This window comes from Neolamprologus multifasciatus, chromosome 2, assembly GCF_963576455.1.
Source record: "Neolamprologus multifasciatus chromosome 2, fNeoMul1.2, whole genome shotgun sequence".
Taxonomy (NCBI): Eukaryota; Metazoa; Chordata; class Actinopteri; order Cichliformes; family Cichlidae; genus Neolamprologus; species Neolamprologus multifasciatus.
Window position 1 is genome coordinate 27406683 of NC_140440.1, and position 18231 is coordinate 27424913.

The following is an 18231-nucleotide window of genomic DNA, read 5'->3' on the forward strand; positions in this document are numbered from 1 at the left end:
GTGTCCTGTCAGCAATCAGCCTCAAAGGAGAATGTGTGAATGTGTTGGTGTCAGGTTTTACTGAAGTTCTGATTATCTTTCCACTCACTGAGAGGAAAAAAGGAAGTGACATCACTTATTCTTCCACTTTTTAGCTTTCAAGCAAATAGACTTTATGTGTGAAGGACTGTGAGAATGAGAACATAACATTTGTCATGTATTCTAAAAGGAGCTTTGAGACGGAACTTAAGCTGACTTAGCTTTAGACGTGATGTTCATTGGATTTTTTGTTCCCTTTGTACAGAGATGAGCTATCAAGAAAGCAACTCGCTAGTACTGACTATGTGAAAAATTGAGAGTGATCACATTAGATGTAATAGTAATACATTTCAGACTTTTTACAGTGTTAGTCAGTGCAGCAGTTTTCAAACTGTTTTGATTATTGTAACGGATTCATTCACACTGTACTGTTTTTTCACACTTGTCTAAACTTCATGCTTTTTCTTTATAATGTTCCTTTTCTCAAGCAAAGTTTCTCACACCATCTTCCTCTTCTTTGCTCAAGTAAGGTTAGACCACCCAACAATGGTCTTAAACCTACAAAGCCGACAGAGGAAGACGTGTGTTAAACTGGCTTCTAAGTACAAATAAGCTCACATAAGATTCAACATTTGACAGTGCACATGTTACGATGTGGTGCTACATATATAAATCTGATCTGGATTGTATTTAAATAAATGAGATCTGTTTTTGTTTACAATGTTTTTTGTTTTGTTATCTTCCAATTCCAATTCTATATGATTACAGTTTTAACAAGTCAAAAAATAGTTGAAATGAAAAAAGAAAGGTTTTTTTGGAGATTCAACTTAGAGAAAACTCTGGCTTCCAGTAGTGCCTTGAAAGGAGCGCATATGAATGTGAGTGGCTATTTATTTTTCATAGCAATGCTATATAGGTCTTGAATGCAGGGCCGGGGAGTTTTAGCCTTTTTATCAACAAAGAAAAACCCAGGTGAAGAGTTAGGGATGTATTTCTCCACTGCCTCTTGTTCATGTTGCAAGAGGTTATAGAGATGACTGGTAGGTAACGTAGCTCTAGATAACAGCAAATGTTAATGTCAGTTAATGTGTAACAATGTGGCATCATGTTTCTTTAAATAAAGCATGATCAGTGTTGGGTGACATTGCTTAATATTCGTTACTCAAGCAAAAAAGAGGAAAGTGGTGTGAGAAATTTAAGTTAGCTTGAGAAATGGAACTTTACAGAGAAAAAGAATGAGGTTTAGACCAGTGTGAAACAAGAGTGCAGTGTGAATGTATCTGTTTTACCACCTTGTAAATGCAAATCAGGTTCCTTTGTGTGGATCACAAAGCAAAATCAAATCAGCAAATTCATTTTTTCACACCAAAACATTTTTTAAATAAAAACATGAGTTAAGACTTTGACGAGGCTACAAGTGATGCTAATAATCTGATCACAATAAAGTTTTCAGATGCAAACAAGTCAGTACAAGAGAGCTGATAAATTGTCAACATATGATATCCCAAGGTCCCAGATTGATTACAGGTTGGCCGTGATCCCTGCCTGCCTCAGGTACTCCAAGATCACGGCCACTCGCTGCACATGCACGCACAGGTGTCGCTATGAATGATGTGTGTAGAAGAAGCATCCAGCCCATGAAGTGTTGGAGAGTTGCTTGGGGTCTGAGCAGAATGATCATGTTGGTTTTTACCTTCATTTTAATAATATTTCATCATAGAAGCTCAGAGACATACAGATATACAGAGAGAGATGTTGGAACAGTTTAAAAACTTCAGCATTTGTAGAAAAAAATTTGCAAAAAAAAGTCTCGGCTTCTGGTTTTGACTTCTCCTCCTGTACCAGCAGAATTGGCAAAAGTACAGACATTCAGTATTTAAGCAGAAATGCAGATACAAGTGTTGAAAAATTAGCTCTTTGGAGTATGTTTCTACCAGCTATTTTGGTACAAAGCTTACTGAACCTTTTGCTATCTTAATGTAACAATCAAATAGGGATGGGTATCGAAAACCGGTTCTTGTTGAGAACCGGTTCCCAGTGTTTCAATTCCTTGGAATTGTTTGCCATTTTTGCAAACGATTCCCTTATCGATTCCAGTCGCCCCGAATGACGTCACCACGTTGCGGAGCGTCATTTACCTGGCAGGAAACACGGCGCCTAAGCGGCTCAAACGCTCAAAAGTTTGGTTTTGCTTTAGGAGAACAGATGACAACAGGGCAACTTGCAATACTTGCAAAGTAGATATTTCATTTAAGGGAGGAAACACTACAAATATACAAAAGCATTTGCTCACAAAACACACGATGACCTTAAATGAATGTCGTGTTTTTAATTCTGCTCCGGACTCGTGAATCTCAACCCAGCAGCAAAGGTAAAGTTTGCACGTCCTCTCCCGTTAATGCGGCAGGTAAATAATCAACTAACAGTGCATATTATGTTAGCGCGATCTGCCTTATTACAAAACCTGCCATTACTGTGCATTTAGGTGACCATGATGAGAGAGACAGACAGAGTCTGGCTCAGATGCTGGCAGTTCTCACTGCAGTCTACCGTTAGCGTCTCCTTTCAGGCCAGGATAGACGAATGTCACCGAGCAGTGACTAAGTTTGTGGTCAAAGGTTTGCACCCATTTGCCACAGCAGATGATTTTCGGTAAGTGAATGTGTTTAATTGTAGGCAGGGACATTACTGGATATTCTTGTGTAATTGCTACAGAATAATTGATGTTGTACTTTGTTATTGCTACAGAAGAATATTTATTTTATTATTTTACATTTACAATTTTTTTTCCCCTGGGGACCCTTTGACACCCCATTGAAGAGCCGTAGGCTGTGGATCTCTTAAGATCTCACTGTTGGGTTTGTAAGGCCATGTTACTCCTAAATTTCTATCTTGTTCAAAGAGAAGATATAAAACAAAGTTCTAAGCTATTTGACCTTAGTGTTCTCCTTTTTTAAAAAGAATCGATAAGAGAATCGATAAAGAATCGAATCGTTAAACAGAATCGAAAATGGAATCGGAATCGTGAAAATCTTATCAATACCCATCACTACAATCAAATAATATCAGTAGATGGCAGTAAAAACTTTATTTCAGTCTAAACTTTAATTCTAATAAACGTATTCAGCTTGAATCAGTTATGTAAAACATGAACAGAGAAAAAGGATTTTTTTTAAAAGCATTTTTTTTTGCTTACATTTCAGAGGGTTATTTTATCCTCTAAACGGGAAAATGAGTTTCACTGGTGGGGAAACCCTAAAATCAGTGTTATTGCTCTGCTGGTAAAAACTTGTTTTCAACAGCTATCTAATTTAGATTAGTGTAATTTTCCTCTCTGTGGTCTAACTTATAAATCTCTCCATAAGATTCAGCTTCTCCTATTATATCCAGAATTAGATCCACTGAACATATAACACTTGTTCTTAAACTGCTCCGTTGGCTTTAAGTTCACCTACGTGTCATTTTTCAAGATCCCACCACAGGTAGATATCCTCTCCTCTTTGTAGACATTACTGACGTTGTTCCTGACTGAGCAGACCAGATGTCCTGAGACGTGCTGTTTCAGAGTGATGATGTTAGTCTTGTTATTTCTAGAAAGGAGCTCAGCATCTGTCAGTGTGCGTCCATCCAGAGTCCAGCTGTACTGAGGACTGTCTCCTCCCTCAGAGGAGCAGGACACCCTCATCTCTCCCTGGGACAGACACTCAGAGTCCAGCAGGACAGAGGACACTGGAGATGAGAGAAACACAAACAGATGGGTTTTGGTACTATAACAGGATCTTGATTTTTCTTTGTAGTTTTCAGTGAAGAACTGGGAAGGCACAAAATACATGTATCTGAAATTTTGTGAGACAACAAGGGAAAACATTACCATAAACAACTGTAAAGTCCATATGCCTGATAATGTTCCATTTGAATCAAAACTTTGAAGAGTATAGTTACCACTGTCATTCCCGTTTAGGTTATTGATCCTAAATGTTGCATTGGTGAGAATAAAGAGAGATCTATGTTCTGTGACATTACGAAGAACTGTATTATTTCTGACATCTAGTAGTATATTTACTGAATTCCTGAACAGCATATATCTGGGGATTTCTAAGCTCATCAGTTGGATGATCACAGTTCCTCCCAAAGCTCCATAACACTGAGTCCCATTCTGTCTGCCATTAAGGTAGCTTTCCACACCTGTAAATAATAATAATGATAATCATCATCATCATCAAGTAAAGCAAAAATATCACCAGTGTGAGCGTTCGGTCTCTACTACTGTGGCAACATTTGCAAATGTTTAAATAAAACAGTGAGTGTCATTTATAAAGAGCAAAAACAAGGTTAAATAAATACTTGAGTAAATGATCCATCTTCAGTCCAATTTTATAATGAATATTGTTATTTATATAGTTTAATCAGCTCAACTGTAATAACTGTATTTATTTTAGGTGCATATGTATGTAAATTAGATCATAACATTTGATGTTATTATTATTACAAGACACCAAACAATGTCATTAAAAACAACATTCAAATTATATTCACAAACTGAGACTATTCAGCAGATCTTTCTCCAAATTATTATTTTTTCAGTGCCTCATTGTTTCAAATGCTTCATCAATAAGAATATTATCAGACTTATTTCGCTGATTGTACTGGATCCTGTGGCTGCAAAACATGTTTTTGATTTTAAAATAAAGTATTAATGCAGGAAAAGTTGAACAGCTCACCATGAGAAACTTCACACATCATCAACAACAGTCCAACTACAGCTTCCATGTTTTCTCACTGCTGATTCAAGCAGCAGCTGTCAGAACTTTACTCTCAAAAACAAATGTATGTTTTACTCTGAACAGACTGCAGTGTGTCCTGTTAGCCTCAGAGGAGTTCAAACACTGGCAGGTTTTACTGAAGTTCTGGGGTTTTTTCGTATACTGAGAGAAAACAAGGAAGTGACATCAGTTGTTCTTCTCCTCTTTTTAGATTTCAAGAGAATAGAATTAATGGACTGTGAAGAAAAGAATTAAACATTTAACATTTATTTTGAAAGACATTTTGAGACTGACAGCTTAAGTTCCTGAGAGCCCTATGTTCCTGTATTAAAAAGAAATTTCCTTTAGATGACAAAATAAGTATAAATTTAATTGTTTTATAGTTTTCATCTTTAAAAACCCTCCTTCTCTTTTGCTGTTTTGTAGCAGTGTATATACTTGAGACTGTCGACTTTCTCTCTGTCCTGCACAACCTCTCTTTTTCTTTCTCTCTGATTGTGTAATAAAAGTATGAACATGTATTTATAAGTTACACTTGTGTTTGAATCCTGCAGCTTATCACACATTTGATTTCTATGTGTGAACAACTGCAAGTGTCCAGAGTGAGGACAGACTGAGGGACCCACTGCTGCACATCATCTGTGAGGCTTTGCACCCCTGATGATCCACCAGGACAAACTCAGCAGTGTGTGAGGAAGAGGAGGAGGAAGAGCCAGCAGCAGCTGACAGATGGAGAGAATAGACAGACTGTTCCCTGTTTGTGAAGGACTGCTAGGAAATTTTAACATAACTAATTGTCTGTCCTGAATCAGTCTTATTAGGTAATGTTCAAATAATTTTATCATCCAAGTGTTTTTAATGTGGGAGAAAGTACTCATGAGGCGGGGAGCTTGGTCCAGCTCTGGTCCAGCTCTGCCCTAGCGAGAGAGGGGTGAAGGCAGCAAAACACAACAACAACATCCTAAAGCTCCTGAAGACCATGACAGTTACCAACCTTTGTAAAAGAAACTAAGCGATTTTGTAGTTGTCCTCATTATATTTTTACATGTATGTTGTTCTGTATATTGTAAATTATTTTTCAAATATAAATTTTCATTTCTTCTTAATTTCTCATAAGTTCTTTGGAACTTAAGCTGTAAGTCTTAAAGCTTCTTTTAGAATAGATAAATGTTTTGTTCTCATCCTCACAGCATGTCACACATTAATTCTACTGTCATTAAGGCTAGAAAAAATTATATCACTTCCTCTTTTTACCTCTTAGCATATGAAAAGATAAACAGACCTTCAGTTAAACCTAATGCCAACTTTTTCACACATTCTACTCTGAGGCTGATCACTAACAGGTTATTTAAAACGTATTTAATTATATTTTGAATAGAGTTTAAAGACAATATGTTAATTCAGATACCCCATGTTATGCATTATTCTATAATTTCTAGGATATTAAATACAACAACAGTATATGTAAACAGATTTTACATAAACATATAACTACTGAGGTACTTAATTGAAACATCAAAATATAAAAATTGTTAATTTTTGTCACAGCAGACACGTTTCCTTTTCGTAGGAGAGCTAAAAACAGTTAGTTAAATCGCTCTAAGTATCATTTCTTCAGGTTGGCCGTGATCCCTGCCTTTTATTGTGGGCAGTCTAGGCACACCTGTGCGATATTCATGCTGTCTAATCAGCACCTTGATATGCCACACCTGTGAGGTGGGATGGATTATCTTGGCAAAGAAGTGCTCACTAACACAGATTTAGACAGATTTGAGAGCAATATTTAAAAGTCACGGCTCTTTTGTGTCTGTAGAACATTTTGCAGATGTTTGAGTTCAGCTCATGAAAAATGGGAGCAAAAACAAAAGTGTCGCGTTTATATTTGCTAAGTCCCCATGTGAAAGCTAGGCGAAGAGAGTCGGGGACAGTAACAATTGGACCAGGACTGGAATGAAAAGGACGCCAGACAGAGGTGTTTAACACAAAATAACTCTTTATTATAACCAATAAACCAATAACCATATAAACAGTATCAACAGAAAGAGGCAGCAACGCTGCTTTGACGATAAACCAGGCAGGCCAACCCAATGAAAAGGAGACTGCCGGCACGCAGGCATGACGCACATACAATGTTTTGCACGCCTCACAGAAAGCACTGAAAATCCAATCCAATCCAATATATATATATATATATATATATATATATATATATATATATATATATATATATATATATATACACACACATACATATTCATGTGTGTGTGTTTGTGTGCACATGTGTGCCTTTTATAATGGCAGATCATTTCCAAGTTGTGCACTAGATTACTAATGACCACAATAACAGAAACAGCAGTTTGTCTTTGGGGTTTAAACTGATCTTTTGTTTGGTGACAAGGATACGTTCTCCAAGAAAGCTGGTGAGTGTCATTTCACAGAATAGAAGCACAGATATTTGCACAGTATGCTTGTACAGACTGTACAAACAGGAGGTGTTTGTCTGTGATGACTCAATGACCTTGAATTGCCTGTATAAATGTTTCGGAGCAATCATTTTAAATGTATCTTCAGGCTTCTTTTTGTTTCCTTTAGCACTTCTGTTGAAGCTGTTCCTCGAACACCTCCAATGCTGTCTGATTTTGTGATGTTACAGCATCACGTTGCTTTGTGACTGAATTAGTTCTATGAAGATTTTTAGGCACAATCTAAACAACTGGTTCCTTGTTTTTACTGTCTGAAAAGTATCACCCATTGTTTTAAAGAATGTTTACTCGGGCGGTTTCAATATTTGTTCTGTCAGCAGTGATATGTTTTAAGGTACATGAGTGATGTGCTTGCTAACAAAGCCAGTGGCCAGCAAAGGTTGTTCTGCATTTATCCTCTAAATGTACATAAATAAATGTAACTAAAAAGGGTTATTGACTGTGCCCCACATTTTCTACAAAAGAAAAACCACCTGGGTTGTAATATAAGTTTTTTTTTTTATACTGAAAGTTGAAATGCATTTTTAGTCATGAAATAACCAGGAAAAAGTAATGAAGTTTAATAACCATTGTTACATAAAATAACCCAAAAGTGTTTATGTGCATAGTCAGACACTAAAGAGTTGCTTTCTCTGGACTTTGCACAGAGCAGTGTATTTATCAGATAGAGAAGGACAGCCTTAACAGAACAGAAGAGAGTAAAGTTTAACCTTCAAAAACTGCTTTAGCAGATTTCCCACATTTAAACCCCAAATTAATAATAATGGATTGCATTTATATAGCGCTTTTTGAGGCCCTCAAAGCACTTTACAATTGCACTATTCATTCACTCTTACATTCACACACTGGTGTGTGTCAAGCTACAGTTGAAGCCACAACTGCCCTGGGGCAGACAGACAGAAGCCAGGCCGCCATATCGCGCCATCGGCCCCTCTGGCCATCACCAGTAGGCAAAGTGTCTTGCCCAAGGACACAATGACCGAGACTGTCCGAGCCGGGGCTCAAACCAGCAGCCTTCAGATTACAAGACGAACTGCCAACTCTTGAGCCACGATCGCCCCTTTGAATTAAGTAAAGCAATTAACACCAGATAGATCACGTATTCAATTAAACCTTGGAAGCATTGTAAAACAATTATTATCAGAGGAAGTGATGTCTTTGTGATGGCGGGTGTAGCAGAAAGAAAAAGCCAACAGACCATCCCTTTCATACCTGCACATGGCCCCTATACTCTGAAATGATAACCTTCTAGAGGACTCCCCTCATGTGACATGATAAAGAAACCACTGACAGTTGTCACACCTGTCAACCAGTTATTACCTAATAACAACCAGTTATTAGAAGCACTTGTTTTTTCCTGTCTTCCTCCATCTTAACATCTTTGGACGTGATTTCTGTGATTGCTGCTACTGTTGTGCATGTTGAAATAAATGATATTATAAAATAAATAATATCATAATAATATATAATAATTTTAATATTATTAATAATATATAATAATATATAATATATATAATAATATATAATATATATATATCATAATAATCTGACAATAATATAATATTGGCCATATTATATTTACATTACCACAGTGAGATGATTTTAGTCTCATGAAAAACATTAGCTAATTGTTATTCACTAACTACTCTTAAATGACTGTTCAGTACAGAAATGAAGCCCAACAATCATGTTTTACAGTCCCGTGGCCTCAGCCTCAGATACTCAACTAATCAAAGTGATGTCATGACAAAACATTTTTCTCCTTCATTTCTGTCAAACAAAGCTGTATGTAACGTTTATCGCGGTTAGTATCATGGTTGCTAGGCAACCTGAACAGCGCAACGAAGGGCTAGACCGTCCCATTTCACAAGCCTCTCACTTCCGCACTTCTCGTACTTATAGTACGCGCTGTACGTAGTACGCGTAGTGCGTGTACTTCAAGCGTGCAGACCCTGAATTGGGACACAGCCTCAGAATAAGATCTCTGACTGCAGACTGGATACATCTCGGAAGGGCTAGCTCGGAATAAGATCTCTGGGCGCAAATTGGATGACATCTCGGGGAGGCACACTGCCGTAAGTTCTCAGAAATCGGCTCCTTGAGCACAAGAAATGACAACATCACAGAACGCAAGTATGGCGAAGCTCGCGGCTCTCCAACGGGAGATTGAGAGACCAGTGTTGGACTGTAGAACTGCTTTGAAATTCATATGAGCTGTTCGCAATAAAGTAAAAAGCACCATCACTTCATGCGGATACCCCTTGGCGCCAGTGGCGGTCTCGAGACTGGAGCCGAAAAACAACACCCTGATAACGACTGTGTTTAGTCTTTTCCTTCCCATTCCATGCAAGGCCACCTGGGTTGGCTGGTAGACTGTTTACTTAGCCTGGCAGGGCAAAGGACACTGTCTCAGCTGACCTATGGACACGCACACACATACACTTACACTGATAAGCACACACTCATCCCCCCTCCCTTTCCAAACGCCTTCGATGCTTGTTTCCTGCGGGGGAACACGGCGGGTCTCTGTGCCGCGCTGGAATGGTAGCGCTGTGCAGGGCGGCTGCTGTGTTCGCTTCGGATTACTCCTCACCCCCCACCCAATCCTGTGGCTTGTCATGTCTTTCACAAAGTTGTGCTGTGGACATTTATGTGCTTTTTGTGCAGAGGAGTTTTTTTTGTTTCCTGTTCCCATGCTGTCCTACCATGGAAGCACAGCATGAGTAGAGGTCTCTTTTTTTCCTCTTGTACTTTCCCACTGTAGTGTATATTTCAGTGTTTTTTCTGTAACACTACCGATCTCCGACTTGTATCCCCATGTAATGTCTGTGTTGTGTGTGTAAGGTCGGGGGGGGTCCCATTTCACTGCAGGGCAACCTGCATGTGGTGAATAAAGCTTTGATTGATTGATTGATTGATTGATTGATTGATTGATTGATTGATTGATTGATTGATTGAGGAGGGAAACACACCTGGGAGACATAACAGCTGACGAGGCAGGGGAAACATAAACAGAACCCACTGACATAAGACAGACACCTTCAAAGTAAAACAGGAAACACATACACGTAATGACACAGACTCAGAGATGCGGAATAAACACAGAGACCTACAACACTAAGGGGATACACAAGCAGGGAAGACACCAAACAGAGGGAACACAACTAAACCCTAGGAAACCCAAAACAACAGTCATAATACAAAACTATCAAAAGTAAAAGTACATAACCAAAAACACTGGGTGACCGACCCAGGATCATGACAGGAAGACGCTGCAGTACCGTACCCTTTCAACAATGTGTTGCTATAAAAATGTTGAGAAAAGGGCAAATAAGAGTAAGAGAGAGAAGAAAGATGGACCACCCTAACCCTTAAAAGTGTAGGTCTCACCTACAACAAACATGAAGTTGAGTGAGTACAGTCTTCTCCAACATCATAGTCTTCTCTCTGACAAGAAGAGGTCTGACAGTTCCAAGCCCACGACAAAATCACAAGACAAGTTTCTGAGAGCTTGCATGGTAGGTGACTAACAGGACCACTGAATCAAGCACAGCTTATTAGTGATTAGTAAACGTGAGCAAGTCTCTGATTCAACTGTAAAGAGAAGACGTGACAATGAGGGGAAAAAAGGCTTCACTGGGCCATGAAACACTGCCGATGGACTACTGAACACTGAAATCGTTATGGACAGATGTGGAATTTTTGTATGCATTCAAGTAGGTAAATGTACCATGTCTGCCTCCCGACTTAAACCCGGATTGGGATGAGTGAAAGCAAAGCAACCTTCAAGGTTTTATGGGAAACCGTGAAGGTTTATGGGAACTTCTGCAAAAGAGAAGAACTTTCTGAAGAATATTTGGTTTCCACTGTAGAAAGATTTTGTAACAATTTCTTGGTTGATGAGGGTTCTGTTTCCAAAGAAACAAAAATGCCAGTAATATTGTTGAAAGTGGTAGTTTTTTTTTTCTTTTAAATTGTCTTTTTCCCCTTGTGGTGGGGCGTGGTTTGCGGTGACGTGCAGGGAAGGCAGACGCACCTGCACGGCATCTATAATTATGCCCACCGACTTAAATAAGGGGAATGAGGGTTTGTGGTGTTGTTGTTGTGGTGTGAAGTATGTGTGGCTGGTAGCTCGTGAGCTGCCACCGCATCAAATACAATGGCTCTGAAATCCGACATGTGGACTCACTGTGCCTCATTCATGCCACACTGGTGCTGAAACCCAGGAAGCTGCATGGCGGGCCCACGACAGAGCCAGGAAAGGGAGAAGATGGCCCAGATGGCCGAGGTGGCAGCCGCCCAGCGGGAGCAGGCAGCAGAGGCGCGCCGCTAGCGGAAGGAGCTGCGGTACCAGACCGAGCGATATCTGGAGAGGATCACAAACCTGGCGGCACTGCTCTGGCCCAGGTTGACACCACTGATGCCATCAACACCGGTGTATCCGAGCAGTGGGGAAGAGGTGGAGGAGCTGCGTGGGGCACCTTGGCAGCCGGAGGTGGTGGACGAGGTGCGTGACTGTCACAGGATACAAAATTTTCCATCAGATATGTATCTTCTTTGAGTTTGTGTATTCTGTTTGTCTTTGGCGTTTATCTAAGGTGAAATCCTGTTTCCTGTTTCAGGATGTTGCACATCACGAGAAATAATTTGGCATCTTGCCTAAGTCAAACAGTATAAATAAATCAGGTCCCTGGTTTGCTGCACCATCGGCTCAGCTCTTCACTGAAACCAGCTCTAACACCATGCTGTCCTCCAGACTCAGCAGCACACTGTGTGAGTACAAATAAATCTTTCCACCCAAAAGGTTGTTCTTAATGTATCATTTATATGATTTTTGTTTGATCAGTAAGTGGTGTATTTAACATCCATTTTTTCTTTGGTTTTTCTTTATTGTCATTTGTGTTTTGAGGTAAATTAAAGTCCACTTGAAACACTGTTAACTTAATACAGAAGATAAATGAATAAATCAGCTGTAGTTCACACACCATCTAACACTGAGGTTTCCTTTTTGTGTTTCAGTGCTTGCAGCAACATGTGTACTCATGACTTCAGGTAATTGTTAAATGTTCAGCAATTTTTATCCAAATGTGCCTTTCTTTTATCCCAGTACTTTAGCCACACTAGTCATTTAAATCCTTTTAAATAAATTAGTTTATAACCTGCACCCATTGTTCTGTGCTTTCACTCAAGTACGATGGAGTGTTACGACCACATAAAAAAGTAATATTGTTAACTTTGAGATTACAGTCAAAATTTCAAAATTAAATTGCAAATGCTCAGCACTTATTGTGTCTGTGATACAACATCCACCCTTTTTACTGCATGGGGCTGTATCTATCGCTATCCTTACATCTGTTTATTGCATTTCTTCTTTTCTCTCAAAATGAACAATAATATTTTTCTTTTTGATGTGGCCCTAAGACTCCTTCATACTCCAAGTTTCTTCCAAAGAGCTACCCTGGATTTGCAAATTGGTTATGCTTTATGTACAGTATGGTGCATTTTGTGCTGTGTGAATACTTGAATGTGATAAGCCACTAACAACAAGAACCTCTGATAGGTTTTTAGTCCCATTACCATTAGGGATTAATCCTTTAGTTAAACTCTGAAAACTCTATTTGATTTATTGAGGCCTTGAGTGATAGGAACATTTCAGTAACCAATAATACTTCCCTGTGAAACTGATGTTAAATTAGTGGTAGTAGCTTTTGGTAGTCATTAAAACGGTAGGGACACGTCCCCATTGTCGCTACCATAAGTTACTTCTGATTCACCTGCATCATGCTCAGCCATTTACATTACACATGAGACTTACTCAGAATTCATTCAAGAAGAACACTGATACTGTTGGGATTTATTTTTATATATATATTTTCTTATTGTGTTTTTATTTATTTTATCTTTAAGGTTAATATCTCACAATTAGCATCACATATTTTATTCTTTACTGCACACAGTGTATTGTAGAATAGTTAGTAGAATAGGATTCACTCTGATACTAACAGACTCAGCCCCCTTTAAGCGACTTTTTTTCTAAAAAGCGACTAGAGACAAATCTGGCGACTTTTTCTGGTGTTATTGGAGACTTATTTATGACGACTTTTTGACGTGAAAGCGCGTATCGCTCTTACTCTCAACAAGCAACAGGTGCTGCCGTGGGCACCTCGCCCGTTCCAAAGCGCTCACGGGCGGAGGATAGTCCTCCCCCAGCTGCTATCAGGGCAGAAGATCACACCCATGCGTCGAACTGCAAATGAATTGCGCATGACCGAAGCCTATGGGCTCAAATTGTGGTCATAAATATTTTGTACTTGTAAATCAGGAGGTGTGTGTGTGTGTGTGTGTGTGGACTTAGCCAAAAAAATACGTGTGAAACTCAGCACCCCTCCAATAGCCAAACCCATCTGTTCTCTGATTGGATAGTTAAATTTGTGATTGACATGACATTGGCCAATCAGATGAAAGGAAGACAAATAGGGTCAAAATTCGTACTTGTAACTTGAAACTTGAGTGCAGACATGTATTTTTTGGCTAAGTCCACACACAAATCTTTTTTACCCACACACAAATTCTTTTTACACATACAAATTCTTTTTAAACATACAAATCCCGATTTACAAGTACAAAACTGATTTACAAGTACAAAATATTTATGACCACAATTTGAGCCCATAGACCGCTGCTCCCGCACTGACTGTAACGCAGTCAGTTCTTCTTTTACTCTTATGCTGTTTTGTGGATCACAAGGTTTAAAACTACTTATAAACACACACTCTCACACACAAAGTAACTCCACCAGAGTGCCTATTTCGGGTCACTTTTGCCGGTCCAAGCCCGGATAAAGGAGCAGGGTTGGAATTGTGACATTAAAAAAACAATAATTGCTAAAAGAAATTTAATTTGTAGTTCTAAATAAATTCTAAATGCATTTAGGATGTTTTTTACTCACTTGTCTCACTATGTCTCTTCCACGATGTTATTTCTCTCTCCAACAACGTAGGTTACAATTACATTAGCTTGACCAATTATGCAAATTAGGCGATGACGTCATTTACCGACTTCTAGCGACTTTTATGACAGCGATTTTCCTTACTGAGGAATAACACTGGTTTGGGTCTCGTAAGCGAAGCAGAGAGACACAACAGCTGGGTTTTTTTTAGACTTGAACCGTCAACTGCTTAATGAATTTGAGAAAATGCACTTTGAGAATATTTGTCTTCTCTTTCTCATTAAACGAACCCAACAATACACGTTATTACATTATCTGATTAGCATCCGTGTCATACATGGGCATAAAACACACAGCAGCACACACAACAGCACCAAACCTGGGAAGAGACAGCAGCAGGATTTAGAGACTGAAAACTAGTAAGACCATCAGTGTGCAGGCAGGCAGCATCATGTGCATGAATGCACTGACTGATATAGAGGAAATAATTCCTCAGCAGGTTCAGATGAGCATTACAAATACATAACAAAGATGATGTTAAGTCGACTGGGGTTATTTCCCACCTTGCCTGTGTTTGCTATTAGCTTAGCTGTTACATTAGCACTAGCATTAGCACATATTCACTACATCACTGCTCCACCCTCTTCCTGGTGTGCTATATTTTATATTCGTTCATATTTGCTTTAGGAGCAAACAGATGAATAGAGGCCCTACTGTAGTATGCTTAATTTATTCAAGACTTACTAATTATAGAGTTATTTTCCATTTCAGGCTTTGCTAGAGCTGGTCCTTTAGCCCTCTTCCCAGTGTCAACCGAGAGGGTGATCACCTGTGACAGCCTCGACAATGTACAACGCCTGAGCTGTGGTAACATGAAAATAATCTCTATGTTTAAGGTTTTTTATAGCTCTTTGCTATCACTCAAATATGAACCCAGTTGTGAGGTAATCTCAATTCTTTCTCATTTCCAGCAGGAGACGGCTTCTCTGGTTGTAAACAGAAGTCTGATTCTATGTCTGTAAGATAATTAGCTTACCCCCTGCAGATCTCTGACCTCAGTAAACACTTTGCTGAGGAGGATAACCTGTTAAGGTTTCGGTTCTTTTTGTGCTTTATTTAGTGAAACTACAGTTTATGCTTGTGACTCATGTGATCTTTCAGATTCAATGTAATACCCCAGATCTACAGAAATGAAGGCATTTTCTGATTATTGAAAAACATAAAGAGCCTCGGGTTTTCCTCTTGTGCTGCACACCTTATGCATTTCTCATGAGTTCCTCCTTTTGAACTTCATCGTTCTTTCCCATGCTTTCTGTAAAACAGAGAATGGAGTGATCATTGTGCAGTCAGTTCTGTACGGAAGGACAGATGCAGAAACCTGCAGTGAGGGGAGACCTGCAGAACAGCTTAAAAATACACAATGTTCCCAGGTTGGCGCCCTGAAGGTTGTCAAGAGCAGGTAAACAAATCTGAGCAGTTTAGATCAATCATTAATTGATCACTTTAACCCACCTTTGTCTCCCTGCAGATGTGATGGTCAGAAGGTATGTGAAATAAATACAAACCTCTTCCGTACTTCTGATCCGTGCTTCGGCATTTACAAATACGTGGACACCACCTACGCCTGCTTCCCAGCCAGTAAATTACATCTGTAATAAGAAACTAATATTCAGTCAAATCTGTGAATGTCCATGTTTCTAATATTCCTTGTTGTCACTTTGTCAGTCCACAGTGTGACATGTGAGGATTCTCTGGCAAACCTTCAGTGCGGTGAGAGCACAGTTCCTCTTTCTTTGTGTGTCTCTGGATTCATCTGATAAAGATACAAATGAAGTTAAAGTTAAATACGTGTTTAAATCTTTAATGTTTGCTCTTCATCAGGTGAAGGACGGGTTTTACTTATTCACAGAGCTGATTACGGACGTCGTGATGCAACTACATGCTCTTTCAATCGTCCAGCCTCTCAGCTCCAAAATGTCCAATGCTCAAAGCAAATAAACAAAGTAGCCGAGAGGTACAGTTGCCGACTCTCTTTCTTCAGCCTTATATCTTCTCTACACAACATATAGTTGGCCTCTGCCAACTCACTTTTGCCTGAATCCACAGCTGTAACGGGAAAAGCAGCTGTACTGTCAAAGTGAGCGGCTCTGTGTTTGGAGACCCATGTTATGGCACCTACAAGTACCTGGAGGTGGCTTACAGCTGTCACTGTAAGTAATTCAGACTTCTTTTTTTCCTGCTCTTTAATTTTAGCATTTATAACAGCAAAAGTTAAGCACATTCAACATTGAGAGGAAAATGTGAATCTGCTCTTAGACACTGTGCTTTTATGTGGTTCAGGAAAAAACACTGATTCTTTTTTCTAAAACACTGCAAACTCTGAAATTAAATTTTCTTTCAGTTGCAGATGAAAGCTGAATGCAGCTGAATGGAGGAAATCACTGACATCAAATACTATCAGCGTCTATTATCTTTAAATAAATTGTGTAATGAATCAATTAATAATCAAAAAGAAAAAGATCAATCAATATCCAGTGCAACGTATGGTCAAAAATATAAAGACAGGTACTGATTTTACATGCATATCAGATTTATTCAAGACATGTCAACTTGTGGTCTGTGGTGTCTAGATATATTTGGCCTTATTATAATTGTAAAACTGATTTAAACTGATTGCCTTAAATAATTTTTTTCTGATTCACTCTTAATTTTGCCTTCAATAATAAAATAATCACAAACTGATCAACTGAATGGTGTGAGCTAAATGTGACAGGGGTCTGACTAATTTCTGAAGTGAATGTTGAAACAGTCGGGTTTCAAGGTAGAGTGAGAGGAGCATATTGTCATGATATTCAGAACCACAAAAATTCAGCTCTCAAAATAAACAACATTTATCTTTTTATCATTAAGGACACCAGGGTCATTACTCCAACAGTACTCATAGTTTGATAGTACAATAACACACATTACATGAAATGTGAAGTTCTGTTAAGTTCAGTTGTATTTATAAAGCACCAAATCACAACAATCAGATGACTCCCTGTGAGCAAGCACTTGGCGACAGTGGGAAGGAAGAAGTCCCTTTTATAACAGAGAGAAACCTCCAGCACAACAAGGCCCAGGGAGGGGTGGCAGTCTGCTGCGACCGGTTGGAGGTTAGGGACAAAATAAAATGTTGCAGCTGAGGTCTACTTTTGTCCAGTGTTTGTGTTCAGTATGATTTCTGAGAAAAGTCATTCTGTTATCTGAAACATAAAGAAATAATTCTAAAACATTTTTATCTTCATCTAAGGTTGATGCAAAAAAAAAGAACAAAGATACTTATACAGTTTGTAATTTATTTTATTATTTTAGAAATGTTTTTCTCATTTTTATCTTTAACAAAATCTCCAGTAACATGTTTCCCACTGTATCCGCTCTTTTTAACAATAGGCTGCAACTTTCTGGAAACCAAGCAGAACATTTACTGCAGCTCTGAAAGGCCGAATGTTCTTCCTTACAGTTTTTTCTGAATGCTTAAACCCTAACTGTGATTCTTATTCTTATTCTAACTGTAATACTTATAGCAAAACCACTCACTGAGTTTGCAAAACTAAAAGCACAAACACTGCTTTGCACTCAGTTTGCCATTTTGTAACACACACTTTGCAAACCTGTAGCTACAATCCACTGCACAGCACTCTTTTTGCAGAACTGTAAACACAACTCACTGCTTTACACTCAATTTCCAAATGATCAACGCACTCCTAGCAAAACTATACACATTTAAGGCTATTACAGTTTTTTCTGAATGCTTAAACCCTAACTGTGATTCTTATAGCACAATTCCTAAAACTATTAACACTTATAGCAAAACCACTCACTGAGTTTGCAAAACTAAAAGCACAAACACTGCTTTGCACTCAGTTTGCAATTTTGTAACACACACTTTGCAAAACTGTAGGCACAACTCACTGCTTACACTCAATTACCAAATTTCCAACACACTCCTAGCAAAATTATACACATGTATGGCTAT

The 18231-nt window shown here is 38.8% G+C and overlaps 1 protein-coding gene across 1 annotated transcript; it reads left to right on the top strand.

The window, feature by feature from the left end:
• Nucleotides 1–11942: 11942 nt before the first annotated feature.
• Nucleotides 11943–17411, top strand: LOC146524574 (L-rhamnose-binding lectin CSL2-like). The gene is made up of 9 exons (XM_085133214.1): nucleotides 11943–12037; nucleotides 12284–12316; nucleotides 14985–15080; nucleotides 15537–15672; nucleotides 15742–15851; nucleotides 15939–15983; nucleotides 16095–16227; nucleotides 16320–16423; nucleotides 16615–17411. The coding sequence occupies exons 1-9, from the start codon at nucleotides 12007–12009 to the stop codon at nucleotides 16629–16631; spliced, it is 705 nt and encodes a 234-aa protein (XP_084989340.1). The 5' UTR covers nucleotides 11943–12006; the 3' UTR covers nucleotides 16632–17411.
• Nucleotides 17412–18231: the final 820 nt, after the last annotated feature.